Source organism: Phodopus roborovskii, unplaced genomic scaffold (genome assembly GCF_943737965.1).
Source record: "Phodopus roborovskii unplaced genomic scaffold, PHOROB, whole genome shotgun sequence".
Taxonomy (NCBI): domain Eukaryota; kingdom Metazoa; phylum Chordata; class Mammalia; order Rodentia; family Cricetidae; genus Phodopus; species Phodopus roborovskii.
The window spans coordinates 20,800,203-20,823,706 of NW_026126563.1; the positions used below are offsets into that span (position 1 = coordinate 20,800,203).

Genomic DNA, 23,504 nt, shown 5'->3' on the forward strand with positions numbered 1-23,504 from the left:
TACACACCCACACTCACACTCATACATACATACTCATACACACACTCACACACACACACTCACAACAGAAGCATCATCTTGAGTCCTTTGTCTAGGTCATATACTGTTTTGTAGCCTTTCAATCAATGCAGAATGGACAAAAAAGACCAAATTAGAAAGGGGCAATTAAAAAAAAGAAAATATATTTCAGAATTATTACTCTGTATCAGGCAGATGAAACCCTGGGGACTGAGTTATTATGTTGTCTCCAAAGAGTAGAAGTTATTCCAGGAAGAAAAGAAAATATGAGATAGACGTTGAGAGAGGGGTTAGGAACATTTTATTAGAAGACCACTGATCATAGTTAACCCTTTAGTTCAACTCCCATCTGAGTTTGTCTTTGAGAACCTTCAGGGGTGAGACACTTCACTATTTTGCTGTATGTTCATTTCTGTATCATTCACTATATCCTAGAATGTAATAAGTTGTAGACTGTCAATAAAGTTTTATTAAATCAGTAACTGGTGAGAGTCAGTAGAGAGAACTGGCTACATCAAAGCAGCATAGGCTATCTGGATGGAAGGAACTTCATAAATGTTCATTATTTGAACAAAGATACTCACTTGATATATGCATTTATTTATTTTCATATATTCCAGGCTGGTCTTGAACTTCAGATCCTTCTGCCTTTACCTGAGTGTTGTTGTTACAACACTATGCCTGGTTTATGTGGGAGTGGGGATTGAACCCCATGCCTCATGCATGCCAGACAAGCATGCTACCAACTGACCCACACCTCCAACCTAGTGTGTGTGTGTGTGTGTGTGTGTGTGTGTGTGTGTGTACACGTATGTTTCTTTTTGCTCAAGTGGTATTTAGCAACGTTGGGGAGCAGTATGCACACATGAGAGAATATATCCCAGTGACAGGTTTCAGCGATTTGATGTTGGCACAGTAAAGAGAGGGAAAAAGAGGCGTGTTAGAGGACCTGGACTTTACCTCCTTGATTGGAAGTTACTACAGTAGCAAGATGACTTGAGAGATGGATCATTAACACTAGGATCAAAGGCCGGAAGTTATGATGTTTAGCTTTTAAAAGTCAGCTCTGCCATGACTGTTGCAACTTTCAGCTGAAAGCCACAGAATGGATGCCTGGCATGGGCCTTGGTTCCTGGTTTTTACCACATTCCTCCTGGTTTCTGGCTTGGTAAGAAAACAATCAGGAAAGTTGGGGGTCCATTGATATCAATCACTTGTTCATGTTTTGTATTATGTATTTCTAAATGTTCATCTTAAATGTCCATTTCTTTCTGGTGGACAGGGGTCAGCAGGATATTGGGCAGAAGTCACTCTCTGCTAGAGAGGCCTGGAGAGTGTGAAGGAAAATTATATTTTCCTTTCAGTGTTACTGTTGTGTGGCAGGTTTTCTTTTCTTAAGACAGAGCATGTGAGTTTTGAAAACCATTTCTGTTGCTGAGTGACATACTGGCTGCTCCTAGAGTAACTTGACAGGGTGAAGACTAACAAATGTTAGAGGCAATGTCCACACTCACAAAGCTTAACAATGTGGAGTTTCTCTTCTGCATCTTTCTTAGTCCAAACTAACCTTCCAGCAGTGATGAGCAGTTTGTACCCCACACTAATTCAAGGTCTTATACAAGATGTCTAATGTCCAAGGAAACCCTTTAATTGGAACTTTAAATACATTAAATTGAGCTGATGGTGAACAGACATGAACTAGCAAATTAAGACGCGAGGCACTGCTTTTTCATGTTTAACTGCGGCTCAGAATAGCTCGTAAATCTCTTCCTGCATGCGTGCTGGGATCATCTGTGAGTGTGTCCAGTGTGGTTACTGTATGAGGAAACTAGGGTTCTTGGAGTAAAAACAACAGGAGCCATCTGGCAAGTTCATCCCCACGTCTTGTCAAACATTTCAGAATATTCTCTCTTTCAGCTCTTAGCTTGTAGTTGAATGAACTTGTACTTTACACTTAAATGACACAGATTACGTTTTTACAACAGGTTTTTCCATGGCATCATATAACTCATAATACTCATCCAAATCAGGTGGTGATCTTGTCACACAGATCACCTGAGACCTAGGACACTGAATTAAACTGACTTAGAGAACCCAGGTATAACCCACCAGACTGTCTACCAGTTTTGCGGACTTCTTTCTAGATTAAGATCAATGAATAACTGATTAAGGAATTTCTCAGAGGGCCTGGAGGAGATAGCCTTCAGTAAAGTGCTTGCCATTGCAGGCAAGAGGACTTGAGTTTGACTCCTAGAACTCGTATAAAAAGCCAGGTGTGATGGCCTGTGCTTGTAATGCCAGGGCTGGGGAACACAAGAGACTGTTTGCTCAGCCACCCTGGCCTAACTGGTGAGCCCTGGGTCCCAGTGAGAGACTCTGTCAAAAATTAGGTAGATGGCTCCTGAAGAATGACACTTGTGGTTGATTTCTGGCATCTTTAAATATACCTTCAGACACACATATACCTGTGCATAAATAAATTTATGATGTTGATTTCATTTTTTTTAAATTTACTCATTGGGTGTGTAACTCAGTAATTTGTTTACTATCCACTTGAAAATATATGTATTTTAGCCAGGTGGTAGTGGCACATGTCTTTAATCCCAGGACTTGGGAGACAGAGGCAAGTGGATCTGAGTTCAAGGGCAGCCTGGTGTACAAGACATTTAGGGCTATACAGAGAGACTTTGTCTCAAAAGCAAGCAAGCAAGCAAATAAAAAGCAAAAAAGAAAAGAGAAATGAATATATATATATGTATATATATATATATGTATATTTTAAATCACAAAGTCTTCTCATTGGCCTTTTGCTTAGATATTTGGTATTGTTTTTTGAATGTAGAGTCCTGGGAGAAACATGAAAGTAAACATGATTATACTGAGGTATTGGGAAAAGTTTCTGTTATTAATTGGAAATAAAGTTTTAGCTTTTCCAAGCATTGCTCCATGTGACTTACAGGAGATTGTATGTAAAGTGAGCGCTCATATGAGGGCTGGAGTCTTGTGCACTGCCTTCTTTTCAAGCTTTGAAGTTGATTTTTTTTTTATCTCTACATTTAAACTTATTGAACAGGAAGGTTTAGTTTCTGTATGAAATCAGAATAATCTGTCTGGTCAAGATGTCATATAAACTGCAGCTTCCTTGTTTGGGATATATGGAAGAAAATGATATATCATATTAATAAAAAGAACTGTCTGGTTGTGAATTAGAACCACTGTGATTCATGCTTGCCATCCCAGTACTTGGCAGGAGGGTTGTAGCAAGTTCAAGGTTAGACTTAGACTACAATGTGAGTTCCAGCTTAAACTACAGAGAGACCCTGTGTTCAAAAATAAACACAAAACTAGGGCCATTGAGATGGCTTAGTGGGTGACTCAGCGCTGGCTGTCAGGCTTGATGACCTCAGGCGAGTCCTAGGAACCCACATGGGACACAGAGAGACTGATCACAAGCTCTCCTCTGTCCACAGCACGTGGACACCATAACAAGTAAATAAATGAGGGAAAAAACCCTTAAAAATGGTTATCAAAGAATCCAAAATCGGGACAAAAAATGCCATTTATGCTGTCATCATAATAATGTCTTTTGTGTGTGTGTTTGTTTTACAGCCAGCTCCAGAAATGTTTGGTGAGTGTCTTTTGAGGTTTACTCTAGATTGCAAGACAAAGAAGTTATGCGGTGAATCGAAGGGATAGATGCACTGAGGGGGTACTGATGGAGAATGGAAGGCAACCAGTGCAATGAACTTTGATCAAACACTGGCTGCTTTGTTCCCCAGTGAACATTCCAGAACCCATCTGCCCATCCGAAAAATAGAAATACAAGAAAGGCCAACTCGGTGCCTTTCTAGGTTGAACAATTTTAGATACTCATTTCCTGTCTAGTCAACTAGTCCCCCATTTCAAGCTATGTTTACTGACATACTGGGTGACCAATGTCTTATTCCCAAAGTCCTCTGACACTCAAGGGGTGTGGAGAGGACAGAGTGCACACCAGAAGTCCTCTGTCTAGTTCCCAATCAGGCTCACAGGAGGCTCTCAATTGATTAGAGTCCTAATCAATTAATCAATGCAAATTAAATTAGAATCTGAGGCAACAAATTGTTTCCTTCTGATTGTTTGATTAATGAGATTCTTTTTCCCTCTTGAACATAATGGTCAATGTGGTTTTTTTTTTTTTTTGTTATTTCAGTTAAAGATATAGATGAGGGAACAGAACGAGACATATTTGATATCAATGAAGGTTTGTGGATTTTTCTTCATTCTTTTTTTATTACCATATTTCAATAATTTTATTATTTGTGAGTCTGTGTGTGTATGAGAGAGAGAGAGAGCATGTGTGAGAGAGAGAGATTACATGTGTGTAGGTCAGAGGGTGGGTTCTCTTTTTCCAACATATGCGTTCCCAGGGGTCAAGCTTGGGTCATCAGGGCTGCGTGGCAGGCAACTTTTACTGCCTGACCTGTCTTGCAGGGCCCTTCTTAATTTGTTTTATTATCATGTTTTACTTACATATGGTGATAGCTCTCATTATGGCATCTCATGCATGTGTATAATGTAGTTGGCCATATTCATTCCATTAGTCTCTTTACCCCCTCTTCAGTTTCCCCAGACCCCCAGCGATCTCCGCCTCTTCTCAACCAATCCCATCTCCAGGACTCTCATGTTTGTTTGGTTTTTCCTCCTATGAACTGAGGAGTGTCATTAGGTTACTTACAAAGCCTGGGTGAGGGGACAAGAGCCTGGGCAACTTAACAGTTGCTAAACCGCTGGAAAAAAAATGTCCCCCTACCCCTATAGGCAATCATTAAACTGCCTATAGACCTCGTGAGCACCTCTTCCTTTGGAATTTTCAAAACATTGTCTACCATGTGACACGGGAACCCAGTGTAATAACATGCTTTATCTTCATTCTTCTCTTAGCTTTGGGACTGGACCTTTTTGAGGGAGACATCAGGCTTGAGGTGAGTAGTAATGATGCTGGCATGATGAATCCTGAGTCCAGCTGTGAGCGGCTGAGGATGAATGGGCACAGGCTGCTTGTTGAGACATCGTCTCTGAACTCATTCAGTGAGCATGCTGTCCCGAAGGACTCCTGTGTCTGTATCTGCATCTCACATCGCTCAGGTTTCTGTGTGGTGAAGTCCATGTTCACTTGACGTGTGTGTGTGTGTGTGTGTGTGTGTGTTGCTCTAACTGATTCTATGATCGCAGCAGTAAGGACAATGTTCATTTAAAAACAGCTTCACTCTCCAACCACTTGGCCCAAGGGGAAAAAAAATTAAAAACAACAAAAATAGCTTCCCTGGTTTAGTCTAGTTGAAGTAAAATAAAACTGAATTTGTAAATCTCGCCAATCTTTTTACCATCATCATCATCATCACAATAATGTGCTTATTATTTTGTTACCCACTGCCATATCAGCTATAAATAGTGATGTCAAGGAAGGGTCCTCCCAAACAAGTTTTTAGAGTGCTGACCCTGGCCTAGCTGTCATGACACACAGATGAGCATGTATGTAGATGTATATGTGCATTGAGGGGGTTTAATACTTCAGTATCTTACTGGACATAGTGTCCATTCACACATCTTTGATCCTGGCAGAGGCAGATGGATCTCTGAGTTCAGGGGCAGAGTGGTCTTCATGGTAAGGTCCAGGACAGTCAGGGCTCCTTGGTGAGTCCCTGTCTCAGAAAGCAAAACAAAACAAAACAACCCCCCCAAATAGAGCAAAACGAACAGTCAAACAGAAATCCACTCTCCACTTTTTAAAAAGAAAATCAAGATATGATTCTTTTGTTTACCAGACTTTTAAACATTTAAGAACTTACTATCTTTTTGTAGGTGTTAGAGACAAACAGAGATACTCAGTAAGGTGTTTGTGATTCTTATGTTGGAGAAGTTTATGTAAACTTAAAAAAAAGACAAATTAAGAAGATCACTCATAATTTAAGATGTATACACCCTTGGACAAGGACATTATTCCAGTAGAACCTTTTGATCTGCAAAATTCCACAGTTACCCCGAAACACTCTGCAATCATTCACCTCCTCACACCCTCACACACACACGGCAGAGGCTCACCTCTCAAACCCTCCTTGAAGAAGCAGAGCCATAAGCTAGGCCTGGTGTTCTGCTATGAGGCCAAAACAAGAGAGCCACAGGTTCAAAGCCTGCCCGGGCTACCAAGGAAGACCCAATCTCAAGATAAAAACTCAGAACAGCTGGGGATGCAGTGTAATACTGAAGGTCTTGCTGGGTTTGATCCCAACAGCACAAAAAGAAGGGGAGGAGACGGGAGGGAAGAGAAAGGAAGAGAAAAAGGAAGGCAGAGAAGAAGAGAGGGAGAGAATATGGAAGGGGCCCGGAGGGATGAAGGAAGGAGGAGAGAGGAAGAAGGGGTTGGAAAGAGGACAGGAGGGGTGAAGGTAAGGAAGGGATGAAGAGGAGGGGAGAGGTAGGGAGAGATGATGCCAGGGTAGGAAAGAGAGAAGAAAGGGAAATGGGGGAGGAGTTACCATCAAAGGCTTCTCCTGGCCCTGGAGCCTTTGTCTCTGCTTCCCCATCTCACCTGAGCCAGGGATTCACACACCTCCTCTGTACCAGGGACTGCCAGCGGTGACTCTAGTCCTGCCTTGTCCCCAGACACAGGCTCCATTTGTACACTGCGGGTGACACTGCAAATCTGAGGTGTCCTCTGACCCTCCCCTAGAGCCCTGCCTAGAGCCCCTGTCTCCAGCTGCTCACCCCTAGAGTCCCTGTCTCCAGCTGCTCATCCCTAGAGTCCTCCTCTCCAGCTGTTCATCGTTGCCTCATTTATTTTATCTCAAAGAAATGCATAAAAATGCCAGGCGTCACCTTTGCCCCGAACCTGTCCCCACCCTTTCCCAACCCTCACTCCAGCAATCCTGACTCATACATTGTCCCCCAGCATCACAATTCAAGCCCTGTCTCTCTGTATGTTCCAAATATAGCATTTCCTTCTCCATAACCTCTCCACCCAGAAGCCCATTTCCCGTAATAAAGTCGTCTGTGACTGTGTGCTGGAGAGATGGCCCAGAGGACAAAGCTTGTCAAGCGTGAGGACCTTGCCTCAGTTTCTACCCAGGCACTTCCGTCCTCTGGAATGACATTTATTGTGTTGCTGGGGTAGATACATTAATAAAATACCATTCATTTTCTACTATAAACTCTGAATTCCTTTACAAATATTTTTTATGTATCTATTTTTATCCCACGTGTGTGGGTGCTTTGCTGGCATGTGTCTCTACATACCATGTGTGTGCCCGTGGCCATTGGAGCCATAAGAAGCCATTGGGCCACCTGGACCTGGAGCTATGGGTGGTGGTTCTGAGCCACCACGTGGGTGCTGGGAACCAACCTGATCCTCTGCAGGAGCAGAAGATGCCCTCTTAACAGCTGAGCCATCTCTTCTGGCCCTCCTTCAGAAAAAATGGGAAATTTTCATTCATCTTATTGTCACTTTTTTCCCCCCTAAGATTCAGATTTTTAAGGTTTGGTTTAGTTATCACTTCCCTTTAGTGTATTTATTCATTGATTTGCACGTGTGAGCCTGCATGAGTTTGTTTACGCTGTGTGTGTGTGTGTGTGTGTGTGTGTGTGTGTGTGTGTGTGAGCCTGCATGAGATTATGTGGACCGCATGCATACAACTACCCATGGAAGCCAGAAGAGGCCACTGCGTCCTCTGGAGTTACAGAAAGTCTTGAGCTGCTGGTGTGGGCACTGAGAACTGAACTCAGATCATCTTAAAGGACAGGAAGCAGTCTTAACTCTGGAGGTATCAACAGCCCATTCTTATGTGTTTTTAATATTTAGGCATCTACCAGGATTTAGAGAATTGTTTCCAGAAATCTTTTTTTTTTTTGAGTATCATTTCTTTTTTTGCCCCATTTTAACTATAGAAATCATTTATTTCTGTAAACTTTATTAAATTATGGTAAAAATTCAGACACGTCATATTGGTTTGAGCTAGCAAGAGCTGTAAACTTCACTCATTTCCAGATTGATTATTGATTGGTTCTGTCTAGTTCACTTAACTGTTCCTTTTCACATTTATTTTTGACAGGAACAAGGGAAGAATTCCATCATTGGAGACAACTATAGATGGCCACATACCATCCCATATGTTCTAGAAGATAGCTTGGGTTAGTACACACTTTGGAGTATCCACAGCTACTGTGTGTTCCTGAGATGATAGATTAACATCTATCAGAATGGCTTTGTGTGGTGTTGAGGATTTTTGTTGTTGCTCTGTGTGGCCATGCACATTTACTTAAAAAAAAAAAAAAAGCAAAATGGAGAATTAAAGATCTTAAATAATTCAGCCTGAATATATGTTGAGTTTTGATCAATATAAGATCAATTCCGTCAACCTTGATGAAGAGCTTACTTTGTGTGGAATGCTCAGGACATAAAGATTAGGGAGTCACTCTTGGCTCTGATAAGGTTTGTTGTAGACTTTATTGCTTATTTTTAACTCATATTCTCTTTCTCCTTACTTCCCCTTCCCTCCCCCCCCCCACCCCGCCCCGTGTGTCTGTGAGTGTCCCGCCCCCCCCCGTGTGTCTGTGAGTGTCCCCCCCCCGCCCCGTGTGTCTGTGAGTGTCCCGGCCCCCCCCCCGTGTGTCTGTGAGTGTCCCCCCCACCCCGTGTGTCTGTGAGTGTCCCCCCCCCCCGCCCCGTGTGTCTGTGAGTGTAATGCTTGTGGTGGACACAGAAGAGTGCTGGCCCCTCTGGAGCTGGAGTTACAGTCAGGTGTGAGCCTCCTGACATGGCGCTGGGAACTCAGGTTGGGTCCTCTGGGAGAGCAATCCATGTCTTGACTGCCAAGTCCTCTCTCCAGCCCCAATAGTCTTTATTTTAAAGTAGCATTTCTTCATGTCTAGGTACTTACTTATTTCTCGCAGAGTAGATGATGAAATCCAGGGCCTTGGCATGCTAGCACATGGAGTATCAATGATCACTCCCAGACCATAAAGGATTTTAAAAAAGGATTCGTTTTTATTACTTTTCGTTTTGTGTATGAGTGCATGTCTGGCGAGTGAGTACCACAAGCCTGCAGTACCTGCAGAGGCCAGAAGAGACATAGAATCCCCTGGAGCTGTTTGGAGCCATTGCATGTAGGTTCTAGGAAGAGGACTAGCACAGGGTGTAAAGATGAGTAAAATCCACAAAATAACCAATCCAACAAATTTACAGAAACAGCAAATCTTTGCCAAGATTTTATTTTGCTGAGTCCAGATGTTAGCAATAGTCCACTATCTTTTATTTTTTTCAGGAAATAAATAATTACTAGTTTAGTATTGAATCATTAAGAACTCAGCAGAGGGTTAGGGAGACAGCAAGTATTAGGATGCAATTCAGACCTTCAGAACCCACATAAATGCTGGCTGCATGTGGAAGCCAGCTGTAATTCCATCCTCCTTGGAGATAAGGAAACCAGAGCAAGCTGGCTATGGATACTAGTCATATTAGAAGACTCTTGGTGTGATTGATTGAGAGGCCTCCCCTTAATGGCCAAGGTAGAAGAGCCATGGAGAATCGGTCTTAATATCTGCAGACGCGACATGCTGTGCATGCGTGTGCATGTGTACCATTGTAAGTGCACACTCATGCACACATGTCACATGCAACACACATGCCACATGCACGTGCACATGCAATGCCACATGCACACACCCATACACTCACACAGGAAAAGTCAAAAGAATCTAATAAAAAACTAAGAAAAGCTCCTCATATAGAAGAAGTTTAGTTATGACCTAGGTGTAGTGGTGCACACCTGCTATTCCAGCAGTTCTCTGGAAGGAAAAGCAGCATGATCCTGAGACTAGGGCCTGACCAGACTATGACACACACACACACACACACACACACACACACACACACACACACACACAGAGAGAGAGAGAGAGAGAGAGAGAGATAGACAGACAGACACAGAGAGACACACAGAGAAAGGGAGAGAGACAGAGAGAAGGAGAGAGGGAGATAAAGACAGAAATAAGGAGAGGGAGACAGAAAGAAAAGGAGAGAGACACAGGGAGATAGAGACAGAGACACATAGATAGAAAGAGACAGAGAAAGACAGAAAAATAGACATACATAGACAGGGAGAGAGACAGAGACAGAAAGAGACAGAGACACGCAGAGAGACAGAGAAAGACAGAAACACACAGACACAGACACACACAGACAGACACACACACACACACACACACACACACACACACACAGGAGACACACAGGAGACACACAGAGAACACTAACCGGGACCTGGCTCAGCTGTGAAGAGCTCATTTTCTGTGCGGACTGGTGAAGCAGTATGTCTCACAATCGTCAGTATGAAAAATGTCCTTTGGAGATATATGAAAAATAATGTCTCCTTAAGAATCAGGCATATCCTGGGCTGGGGATGCAGCTCATTTGGTAGAGTGCTTGTCTGGCATGCATGCAGCCCTTCCCGTCACACACATCATGGCACTCCATAGACAACTGGCTCTTAGTGAGCGATCAAGAAGACAGTAGAGTGAGGGAATGGCCGAGGGTGCGCCCAGCCTGGAGGAGCGACTGTTTGGAGAACATGATAGGTTAAGAATTCAGCACATATTCCCCAATTCAAATAAGCAGATTTTTTTTATGTAATTGTAATGATGGCATTCTAAATTTTTTCTGTTTCTTCATTTAATGGATTGCATCTTCAGGTTGTGTTTTGAAGTTACACCGTTCATTTACTGTGTGTATGTACATGTGCCACGGTGTGAACGTGCGGTCAGATGACCTCTCCATGTGTGGATCCCAGGAACTGCACCACTGTTTGCTGAGATCCTGGCAGTTTCAGCCACTTCCTTCATCCTTGAGATGTCAAGGGTTACTCACATGAGCCAGGTCAAGCTTTTCACAAATGACCCAAAGCTAGCTAAGGCCTGTGGTGTAAAGACATGTCATCGTTAAAGGACAGCTTAACCTGGCAGAGGTCTCTATCGTTTGTGACACTCCTACTCATACTCCGCTTCTCCTCAGAAGGATGAAGAGTCTCCTTTCAAGTCTTTACAAACAGGTCCCATGCCAAGGCAGTCATGAGGCAGCCATAGCATCCTGTAAGGATGTGTTAGGCTTGAAACAGAGATCTCAATGCACAATTTTGTCTTCTGTCAGAGCTGAATGCTAAGGGAGTTATCCTCAATGCGTTTGAACGTTACCGCCTTAAAACATGCATTGACTTCAAGCCGTGGTCTGGAGAAGCTAACTATATATCAGTGTTCAAGGGCAGTGGGTAAGTTCAAAGGTTATTTGATAAGGTTCTGAGGAAACTATTGCTCCCCAGGGTGTTACACCACAGCAATGGTGGATTGTCAGGATCTTTGGGTGGGGCCAACTTTCTTTGCTATTTGTGCGGAGCATGACCTTTAGACCTGGTTTCTCTGGCCATAAAATAATGTTTTCACACGAGTAGAGGGTCTGTCTGGTATGTGTAAGTCCCTGGGTTAGGTCCACAGTACTATGAAAAGGAGAGAGTGGGAAGGGACAAGGGAGAGGAGGAGAAAGGGGGGGGAGAGAGAAAAGAGAGAAGGGAGGGAGGGGGAGGGAAGGGAGGGAGAGAGGAATGGAAGGAGGGAGGAAGGAAGGGAGGGAGGGGAGGGAAGGGAGGGAGAGAAGGAGGGAGGAAAGGAAGGGAGGGAGAGGAAGGAGGAAAGGGAGGGAGGGAGGAAGGGAAGGGAGGGAGGAGGGAGGAAAGAAGGGAGGAAGGAAGTGTCAATTTGGTGCTGGAGAGAAGGTCCGTTGCTGAGATTCTTGTATAAACTAGAAGACCACTTGAGTACAGATCCCCAGCACCATGTGAGACCTAATTTCGTTCCGGGAGGGAGGGGAAGAAGATTCCTGGATGTTACTGAACAGCTTGCCTAACCAAATTGCTAAGCTTCAGGCTTTGTAAGGTGGAGAGCAACCAAGGAAGAGACTTTTCTGGATTCCATATTTATGCACCTACATAAACACATATACACAGATGCACATACACTAAAATGAATAAGAAAATTGAAAATGTTTGCATGCTGGGCAGTGGTGCCGCACACCTTTAATCCCAGCACTCAGGAAGTAGAGGCAAGTGGATCTTTGTGAGTTGGAGGCCAGCCTGGTCTACAGAGCAAGTGCCAGGATAGGCTCCAAAGCTACACAGAGAAACCCTGCCTCAAAAAAAAAAAAAAAAAAAAAAAAAAAAAAAAAAAAAGAAAGAAAGAAAAAGAAAGAAAACATTTTCATACACATAACTAAACTACCAATGCCAACACATAATAAGCGTGAATGGATGTTATTTATCCTATAGCCTTGTGAATTTCATCTCGTTTACAACTTTATTCTCCCTTCAAGTAAAATGTGTTGTAGATTGGGTGTGAATACACTTTAACTCAGTAAGTCTTATTACTCAAAAGGTGGCAGTGTCATTGACCTTAACACGGTGATTTTGAGTGATTGCTGTCCCTATAAAACTCTTGTTTGGTAATTGAGGAGATAACTCAGCTATTAAGACACTGGCTGCTCTTGTTTAGGAACCACACTCTGTTCCCAGCATCCAAGTTGGGAGGCTTACAAGCACCTGTGATTCCGATTCCAGGGGATCAGCTCCCTCTTTCGACTTCTGGGGTATCCAAACACATGCTTGGATCCAGACAGACACACATAGAGATAAACAATAAAAACAAAACAACTCCTGGTGATGGACCATTGCAATGCCCATTTAAAAAGGCTGCCTTTCCCAGGGGTGAGCATCAGTGACCTATCACTATGCAATGTGTGGTGCCAAGGTACGTTCTTTAAAAATGATCTGTCCTGCAAGGCTTTTTATGCAGAGAGCAGCTTAGTGTCCAGGCACAACAGGGAAGGGCATATGCAGTCAAACAAGTGGGCTAGGCATTGAGGCCTCTGTCTTGCGACCTGGGCATCCCTCATGCCGGCGTCCTGTCCCTGGTCTACAAACTCTCCATCAGGTGCTGGTCTTCAGTGGGAAACAGGCATGTTGGGAAGCAAGAGTTGTCCATTGGGGCAAACTGTGACAGAATAGCGACAGTTCAACACGAGTTCCTCCATGCCCTGGGATTTTGGCATGAGCAGTCACGTTCTGACCGGGATGACTATGTCACTATAGTTTGGAACAGGATTCTGCCAGGTATGTTTCTCTTACATCCTTAATTACAGGTCAAATCCTGAGGAAGCTTGCATTTGTACCAGCCTGGTAATGGGTGTCTGCACTTTGAGATACTTGATTGTGTCTACAAATGTATCTGATATCAGGTTGCAATCAGTTGTCCAATACCAGGATACTAAAAAAGCCTGGTGACTTCTCTAAATACACTCAATTTAATGTTTTAAAATGATTGTGTCTGGGGCTTATTGTGGCTCAAAAATAACATTTTAAATTTACAATTGTAATGATATATATTTATGGACAACAAGGTGATATTTTGCTGTGTGCATGTTAATAATATGGCACACTTATCATCTTATTTCTAATAAATTCGATCAGCATACCTGTCACTTTATGCAGCTTTTTTTTTTTTGGTGAAAAGACATTGTTGATAAGACACAATCTTATTTACAATTATATATATATATATATATATATATATATATATATATATATATCTCACTGTCATGACTATAGTCATGAACTATAGTCAATGTGATTTAAATGCATGTACAAGAATCCAGTGACCTTTAGGACCTCATCTATGTGCTTCTTTTCTAATGACTCTTGTCCATGGTATCGACACAGGGTCCCATTTTAGCAAACTCCCACCTTTCACGCTATTTGCTGAGTGCGTGACACCTTCACTATTGCTGGCCGGTGACTCTGAATGTTTCCACATTGCTTTGTAGAACCTTCCTTTCCTTAAGCAGTTGGTAGAACCTTAGACTTTTGTCTGTAAGGAAAGTGCCCATGTGTTAGTTTGATCGTTGCTATCGTAGTTGGGCATGACACCGGCAGGTTCAAAGACCTGGTATCTGGGATGTGTGGCACTCATAGAGAACGCATACAGAGTGTGCTCTATTACACTTTGTACTTTTCACTTAACAGTGTTTAGTAAGAGCAGGTTGATTCTGTGAACACAACATAATTACAGTTTTTAAAAACACATTCAGGCAGAGAACACAATTTCAACATCTACGATGACAGTAGTTCAGATTCCCTGAATGTTCCCTATGACTACACCTCGGTCATGCACTACAGTAAGACGGCTTTCCAGAACGGAACAGAGCCCACCATCGTCACGAGGATCTCCGACTTTGAAGATGTGATTGGCCAACGAATGGACTTCAGTGACTATGACCTGATGAAGCTCAACCGGCTGTACAACTGTTGTATGTGATGGGTACCTTGACCTGTATTTCCCTCTGCCTTGCTGGAAGAGGGATGTTCTGGACACCTTTGGGGTTTCTGAGATTATGAAAGTTTGTATAAGGTGACAGACAGGTGTGCTGGAAAGTTGACAAGAAAGCAATTAGCACCCAGGTCCCAGTCTTAGCACTTCTCCTCTTACAAAGTTTGCCTTGAGATGTAGTAAAGCAACCCGAGTCCTTGCAGAGACGTGCCCCATGCAGATTTTTGAAGGTTTTACTAATTGCAATGCAGAACCTCTCTTAAGGTATAATGTAATGTGCAGTTGTACTGTGACAAAATAACCTTTGCTGTGGTATTAATGTTTGACTAACAGGAGGAATATTGACTAGGGTTTCCACAAATAGATGAGAAAAAAAGAGTCAGTGTAGACTGTGTATTCACACGCACAATGCTAAGTTCATATCGGGCTTCTGTAGACAGAGAAGTGTCTTCTCGTCAGCCAGTGACACAGCCAGACGGATGCTCCCATAGCTCTGTGATCACAGGTTTTGCCCCTCACACCATCCTGTTGTATGAATGCTCATGTCTTTTCCATCTTTGCTTTCCTAGCTTCCTCCTTGAGTTTTATGGACTCCTGCGATTTTGAGTTGGAAAATATCTGTGGCATGATCCAAAGTCCAGGGGATACCGCTGACTGGCAACGGGTTTCACAGGTTCTGGGGGGTCCAGAGAATGATCACTCCAACATGGGCCAGTGCAAAGGTAACAAGTTTTATGAACAGTGGCTCCAGCCCTCTTGTTCAGTTTGAAAGACCAGTGTTTTGCTTCTCTCTGTCTCTTTTTTTTTAAAATCACAATTATTATTGGTTTTAAAATAACGATTTCTACTATTCCAAATTATGTGTATGTGTGTGTGGGGTAGGGGGTATGCACATGTGAATACGGATGTCCTTGGATGGAGGTGTGTACATGTGAGTGCAGGTGCTCTTGGCTGGGGGCATGCACATGTGACTTACACATGTCCTTGCGTGGGGACATGTACATGTGAGTGCAGGTGTCCTTGGGTGGGGGCATGCACATGTGACTTACACATGTCCTTGCGTGGGGACATGTACATGTGAGTGCAGGTGTCCTTGGGTGGGGGCATGCCTTTGCCAAGTTTGGCTGGTTTTCTGTTGCTATAACTGGGTACCTGAGGCTGGAGCTTTATTTTTTTTTAAATGTTACTGACACTTGGAAGTTTGAGAGTGGGGTGCCTGGTCTGCTTGTCATCTGTAGAGGGGATTCTCTGAACTTCGAACTGGCTCGCCTCTTCTTACAAAGGCAGGGGTACTCAGGTGAGGGCCCCACACTCATGGCTTCATGTTTCCCCAGTCACCTCCAAAGGTCCTACTTCCAAATGCCCTCAACATATAAATTTGGACTTTGGGGGCCACAGCCAGACTAGCATTTGTGTATGGTGGGAACTGAGCAAACACTAAAGCGCGCAGCTGTATAGAGCTCTGCTCTCGGTTCTGCTTCTGTGCCCTGAACAGATTCCGGCTTCTTCATGTATTTCAACACCAGCTCTGTGAATGAGGGGGGCACAGCGATGCTGGAGAGCAGGATACTGTACCCCAAGAGAGGGTTTCAGTGCCTGGAATTTTATCTATACAACAGTGGAAATAAAAATGCTGAAGTGAAAATCTACACTCGGGTGTACACTGCAGGCAACCCAAATGGTCTTTTAACTCTTCAGAGAGAAATAAAAGGTACGGTACCCTCATTCCTACAGTGCAGGTGAGGCCATCTCTTCAGCTAACGTAGCAACCTGCAGCAGACCGCGGGCTGATGACACATGGCTTTCAAGCAGAATAGGGCTGATGACACATGGCTTTCAAGCAGAATATGAGCCGTCTTACTTGATGAGGAAGCTAAAATGAGGGTCTTTTATTATGTGATACTTACTTAGAAAACGTAGCTGGTTTCGGGAACTGTGGCTTTCAGTTTATATTCAGTAATAAAAATACACTGGGCTGCATGGGGAGGGCTGATGGCTTAAAGAAACTAACCGAGGCACTGGGTGAAGGAGGGACTGGACTCAGGGAGGAGTGGGCTGGTCCCTAAATAAACACGGTTGGAGCATCTCTTTTTATCCTGTGATGGCCTGGTCTTACCAAAGTGCTATTCAAGTGTAAAAAGGACCCCACCTAACTTGCAGCTTAAAAAAGAAATCTCTGAAAGGCGTCTGCTATGGTATGAAGTAGATGCCAGAGCTTCTTTGGGTGGGGGGTGGGGGCTCCACACTTCACATCAGCAGGTATTAGAGAGGTGGGCCAACAGACCACCTATAAAAGCGGACGGGAAGGGAAGGGATGCGGGCCATTGTACTAGTTCCTTTCCTCAGTGTTAGGACAAAATACCTGAAAAAAGCAACTTAAAAAAGGATTCATTTTGGGCCACAGTTTGGGGGCACAGTCCTTCGTGGCAGGGAAGGTACAGTAGCGAGAGTGTGAGGCAGCTGGTCACACCACATCTGTAGCCAGGAAGCACAGAGACCAATGGTAGGGGTCAGCTCATCTGCTTTTTCTTGGTGCAGTCCAGGACTCTAGCCCAGCAATGGCACATTTAGGATGATCTTTCCATTTCAGTTGGTGTCGTCTAGAAAATACCTCACAGATGTGCACAGGGTCTGTGGTGGTTCTAAATCCCACCAAGTTGACACTCACGATTAACTAGCGTCAGTGAAGACACCACTTTCTTGTTGTACACACTGACACCGTAATTTAATGGGCAAAAACAAACACAGTATGAACTGAGTCCACACTGCCCTATAGGTCACAGCGCCCCTCATTCATGACAGCCTCTGAAATACAAGTGGTGCTTGAGTTTGCGACTACCTTTGCATAGTGAGGTTTTTAATCTCATAAAAAAAATCTGCATGCATTGCACACACATACACACACACACACATTCTACATGAAAATCTATAAGATAGATATTAATATTGTATCTTAATTTTGTTAGCTATGCATTATTATGTATAGTAATGCAAATATTAAAGTATGTATATGTCTTTGTCCATGTTTGGGATGGAGATCTGACCCCATGAACAACCTGTGGGTCTATTATAGAAAGACAATAACACAAGATTCTCAGGAACCCACTTATGAGCCTGTTTGGACCAAACCCGAAATGTAGATGGAAGGTTTTTGTTCGGTCTGTAATCTACCCATGGAAAGTAGCATTTTCTGTAATCTGAATATTTATCATTTATTCCCAAGCAATTTCAATTCTCACTAAGTGCTGATAGAGTCAAGTTAATGACAGTTTGACCTAGTTTTCTGTTCTGTTTTGGGGGGCTCCTGAAGAGATTTTGCATGCTGTTTCTCACTGGAGTAGGGGGTATATGGTGGTTTGACTTTCCCTTCCCAGCTTCGCTCTTACCAAAGGCACCATAGGACTGGAAGAGCTTAAATGAGCTGAAAAGTCTTCCATATGCAGTGAGCTGGATGTGCAAGACAGGAAGGAGGTGGGTGGGAGGAGAGAGGGTACCACTGTCAGGTAAGTACTTAGAACACTGAGTTACTGGGAGGGAGCAGGATGTGCTTTCCTGGGTTTGTAGAGTCCTGGTTAATACTGCTAAAAGTCCACTGACCTTCAAGTATTCCATATATACATGCATATATAAAGAAGTCTTTGTGTAAGTGCCAGCAGATCGCAGGTGCTAGAACAGCTCTATTGTTAACCAATGCAGAATTTCAGGTAACTTATAAGCAGAATTTAGCACACAGAGATTGGGCGCTCACCCATCCCTGAGAAAGGGTGAGCTATCTGAGAAGCAGATACCTAAACATTACATATCCCTGGGGACAGTCCAATCTCAGCAATGCCCTGGGGTAAAGAACAGAGAAAATCCCACATCGAGAGGGGTCAGTGGCTCAGGGGCTATCATTGCCTTTGAAGGACAGAACTCTAATGCTGACCATGTCAGCATACCATTCATAGTCTTCGTCACCCTTGAAACAGTGACTCTTTCTACAGAAATACCCACGGGGAGCTGGCAACTTTACTATGTAACACTGCAAGTGACGGAAAAATTCCGAGTGGCATTTGAAGGACTGAGAGGCCCTGGTCCATCATCGGGTGGCCTGTCTATCGATGACATCAATCTCTCAGAAACCAGGTGTCCACATCATATCTGGCATATACAGAATTTCACACAGCTTCTTGGCAGCCAGAATGCTCAAATATATAGTCCTCCTTATTATTCTCCTAAAGGCTACGCTTATCAGATTTACTTAAACTTGAATTCCTTGACTAATGTAGGGATTTATTTTTACCTGATCTCCGGTGCCAATGATGGTCAATTACAGTGGCCGTGTCCCTGGCAACAAGCTACAATGACACTCTTGGATCAGAATCCTGACATCCGACAGCGTATGTCCAACCAGCTGAGTATAACTACAGACCCAACGATGACCAATGGTTTGTAGCTTGTTTTCTTTACTGCTAGGGGCAGGATCACTTTTCAAGGAGGGATGGTAATTTGGGAGTCAGAGATTGCACAGTTGGTTATTTAGGGAATGTTCAGCCTTGAAGTGAAGATATTCAGCTTCAGGGAAAGGATTCAATTGTGGAAGACACAGTCCCTGGGCAGGAGACTGTTAGACATGTCAGCAAGGACAGAGACACTGGGAATTAATCACCTCTGAATTCTACACATTGGCTAAGGTGTGTTGGCTCTAGAACCATACTTGGGTTCAAATCCAAGATTTTCTAGCTATGTGATCCTAGAAAAATCCTCTTGGCTATTAAACCAAGGTAGGAACAATAATCCCACGGATACATTAAAAGAATTAGGAGAGATCAATATGGAGGGCTGTGGAGAGGGAGAGCCCCTCTGATGTTGAGTTGCTTTTGTCCATGCTATCTTGGTCACACTATTGACATTATGGGAAACAATCAGCTTTTGAGATGAGGGCTCCAGTCAGAGTGGAGATGCTGGGACACTGGTGGCAACATGGAAGTGGATGGTGACATCTTATTAATGCATCTTAGAGGGTTTACTGATGGTGACAGCATTCCAGGCCTCAAGAAAAATCATCACCCAGGGAGCTATGATCACACTTGGAATTTCAACGGCCTTTTGTCCCTGGAAACCGAATAGAGGGAATAAATAGAATTATGGGAAGCTGAATATCACTAAAGGAATTTTATAAATGGCAAGGATGGACCAAAGTGACATAGGAAACATAGTGACTGAATCTGATAGAGAGAGGAACTGGAAGGTTTAAACATTCAGAATATTTCATTCTTTTCCAATGTGTTCCTTTGGGTGACACTGAAATGCCACTAGGTTCAGTTTATGAAATTGTTCTTTGCTCGTATTGAAAACTCTCAGCAACGAACTAGCCTTAGCTTAGTTGAAAGGGCCGATTGCAACTCAGAAGGCTGGTGAGGCTTGACCCCTCTAGACAGAAGGGTTTTGTAACAGGCAATGTTCATAGGGGTGATATCCCCACCTGGTAGCACCCCACTCTCTGTCTAGAGCAGACGTTCTCTATCTGTGGCTCTCAACCCCAGGGGTAGGGGTTGAGTGACCCTTTCACTGGGGTCTCCTAAGACCATCAGAAAACACAGATATTTACATCATGATTCAAATAGTGGCAAAATTACAGTTATGAAGTAGCAATGAAAATAATTTTATGGTTAACACGAGAAACTGTATTAAAGGGTCTCAGTATTAGGAGGGTTGAGAACACTGGTTTGGGGTTTGGTCCTCACTGGCAAGCAATCTCATTTTCTTTAGGGGTGTGTGAGTGAGCAAGCTCCAGCAGCTTGCCTAGGAACACATCATAGATCAATAGCATCAATTAATCCTCTTCAGCTTTATCCTAATTGTGTCTCACTGTCTGATCTTTCCTACCACCTAAAGTTACGATGATGCTAAACACAGCCCATCAACATAAACTGCTTTTTCAGATGATGGAAGCTATTTTTGGGATAATCCTTCCAAGGTGGGAAGTACAGCTCTTTTCCCTAATGGAACTCAGTTTAGAAGGAGCAGAGGCTATGGAACCAGTGCCTTCATAACCCACAAGAGGCTGAACAGCAGGGAGTTCATCAAAGGAGATGATGTTTACATCCTACTGACTGTTGAAGGTACAGAAAAAAATAGTAGATTTATGTGAGCTTGTTCCTTGTTGTGGCCACTGGTTGTTTGCCATGTTCTTCTGGGTTTTGTTTTTAGATACGTTATAGGATGTGGGAAGAACTGGATACAAGTGGGAATTTTTTTCTTTAATGAATGATTAGAAATACAGAAATAGTTTAATTTGAAACATCAAAAGTGCTAGAGTTAAACATTTATTATATTATATAATGTGATAACAGTAGAAATCTTGAGGCTGGAAATCTGTTTTCGTACTTCCTCACCCAGGAAACATAATCGTGGGCACAAGATTAGTGGGTGTGGCCCTTAGAGCTCCAACTGCCAGTCAGGCATGGTGATTGTCACCCAGAGCCCACCCCCACCCTGTGGTGTGTGTGTGTGTGTGTGTGTGTGTGTGTGTGTGTGTGTGTGTGTGTGTGCAAAACAGTAGACAACTCTGGCTGCCTTAGGTGCCACCTGCCTTGTTTTTTGAGACAACCTCTCACTTTTGCCTGGCAGGCTGGCTGGCTGGACTCCGAGCCAGTTACCGGCCTATCTCCACAGCTCTCCAGTGCTGTGACTACAGGCAAGCGCCACCTCATGTGGCTCCTTCCTTCCTTCCTTCCTTCCTTTTCTTTTTTTTTTTTTTTTTTAAACATGGGTTCTGGAGAGTGAAGTCAAGTCCTTAGCCAACAGCCATCTCTCCACTTTTATCCGATTTTTATTTGACTGCCCATGAATGCTGCTGGGTCATGCAAAGAGATTACATGCTTTTGTCCAAAGTCTGAGTATTATCTGCCTCCAGTGACAAGTAATGCAAAATCTGATTTCCACCATGCTCTTTCCTTCCCTCTGCAGACATATCTCACCTCAACTCTACAGCGACCATCCCAGGTCCTGACCCCACCTCGACCGTCCATAATGCCTGTTCCGAGGTTGAGTGTCAGAACGGAGGCATCTGCACTGTTCATGATGGCAGAGCTGAGTGCAAGTGAGGATTCACTTGGGAGGCTGGGCATATGATGCTGATAATTCCCACAGATGACGCTGATCAAGTCTTAGCGTTTCTATTGCTATGATGAAACCCTGTGACAAAAAGCAGGTTGGGGAGTTAAGGGCTTATTTGGTTTATGCTTTCACATCACAGTCCATCACTGAAGGAAGTCAGGACAGGAACTCACACAGGGCAGGAACCTGGAGGCAGGAGCTGATGCAGAGGCTATGGAAGGGTGCTGCTTACTGGCTTGCTTCCCCTGCCTTGCCCAGTCAGCTTTCTTATAGAACCTAGGATCACTCCCCCTCAGGGGTGGCACCACCCACAATGGGCTGGGGCACCCATATCAATCACCAGTAAAGAAAATGTGCCACAGGCTTGACTGCAGCCCAATCTATGGAGGTATTGTCTTAGTTGAGGTCCCCTCCTCTCAGATGACTTTAGCTTATGTCAAGCTGATATAGAACTATCCAGCACTGTTACTCATTTGTACTCCATCTTGGTCTTTGGCTAGCCACTATAACATATATTTGTGAAGAAGTAATGCCCAACGGTCTACTTGCCTGAATTATATATCTTATTATAGTACACATCTCATTAAATCCTCACAGTAGTCCTGTCCCTTGACTGTGCCCGTCCCCATTTTCTAGACGAATGTGCTGAATTTCTGAGTCCCTGGCCAAGGTGTGGCGCTCACAATGGTGGACCACATTCCCTCAGTTAGCTCCCCCCTCCCCCACCCCAAGCCGCTCTCTCCGTATCCGATTAGTCATAATGCTCTGGCCACCTTGGCCACCTGGTGCTATCTTCATAGCTTCAGCTAGTCTAGGGTCAAACAGTTATGTACAGTGTTCAAATAAGCTAGAGTTGACCGGGCCCTTTACCGATGAACATGTTCACAGTTAAATGTCACCATATCTCTTCATGAAGGTGCCCTGCAGGAGAAGACTGGTGGTACATGGGGAAACGGTGTGAGAAGAGAGGGTCCACCCAAGACACCATTGTCATTGCTGTTTCTTCCACCGTCACTGTGTTTGCCGTGATGTTGGTCATCACTCTTGTCAGCGTCTACTGTACCCGGAGGAAATATAAGAAGACTAGTTCAAACCCGGCAGCCTTGGGCCTAGAAAACGTAAGTCGAGCGTAATGTTTGCTTATTCAGACCCGCAGGAGGCAGTCGCATGAAGAGCTGGCATTTTTACAGACTTCTTTGTGTTTTAGACCCTTTTGTGTCTCGAGCTAAGTTAACTGGCTTGAGACTATTCTGCACTCCTATTATCACTACTGTGAATCTGAACTCGGGGTCTGTAGAGGCTCCTTGGAGGGGCTCATTGCACTCTGGGAGTTATGTCTGGTTGTTCATGCTTTTCTGGGGTAAACCACTTAGCTGACTTTCCCCTGCATGTGCCCACCTCCCTAGCAAAGGGGACATAGCTAATCAACGTCTTTGTTCTGAGGGTCTTCGGGTGGCTGGGTTCAGGAAGTGGGTGGAAGTATGTTTGGGAAAGTGTCTCCCTTAAAAGAAGGTTCCAGGGAGAGACTCCTGCCACAAAGGCCAGGGCATCTTCTCGAGGACAGAGCAGGCACTGCATGCCGGCCAGGAGGGATGCCAGGAGACTGCGATGGGGGCTTCATTTGAAACCTGGACTTCTGCACTGTGACCCACTGGAGTGACAGCTTTCATATTTAGGAATTATGTCACCAATTGTTCTTTCTCCTTTCAGCGATATGCTTTTTGAATATTAACTAATCAGACAGCCAGCAAGTGAGACGAAAAAGGACTCTTCGTCATGGAAGGGTATTTCACCCAAGCCGTTTGAGATTCACAGCATTCCAAACCAGACCATCTCTGTAAATAGCTGAATGTATAATAAATCATTATTTTGGAAAAAGTCAAAATTGGTGATCTCTCTCCCTCCCTACCTATCCCAGCAGTCCAGGACTCTTTAGGTTTGTAATAATGATGTTAAAAGGGAAGAAAACAGAGACAGCTTTCCAA

The 23,504-nt window shown here is 43.8% G+C and overlaps 1 protein-coding gene across 1 annotated transcript; it reads left to right on the forward strand.

Moving 5' to 3' along the window:
* Nucleotides 1–1,102: 1,102 nt before the first annotated feature.
* Mep1b (meprin A subunit beta) lies at nt 1,103–23,244 on the forward strand. The gene is made up of 15 exons (XM_051202055.1): nt 1,103–1,186; nt 3,628–3,646; nt 4,211–4,261; nt 4,942–4,982; nt 8,106–8,184; nt 11,198–11,315; nt 13,027–13,205; nt 14,180–14,398; nt 14,988–15,140; nt 15,914–16,129; nt 18,402–18,845; nt 20,343–20,522; nt 21,370–21,502; nt 22,436–22,637; nt 23,230–23,244. The coding sequence occupies exons 1-15, from the start codon at nt 1,124–1,126 to the stop codon at nt 23,242–23,244; spliced, it is 2,112 nt and encodes a 703-aa protein (XP_051058012.1). The 5' UTR covers nt 1,103–1,123.
* Nucleotides 23,245–23,504: the final 260 nt, after the last annotated feature.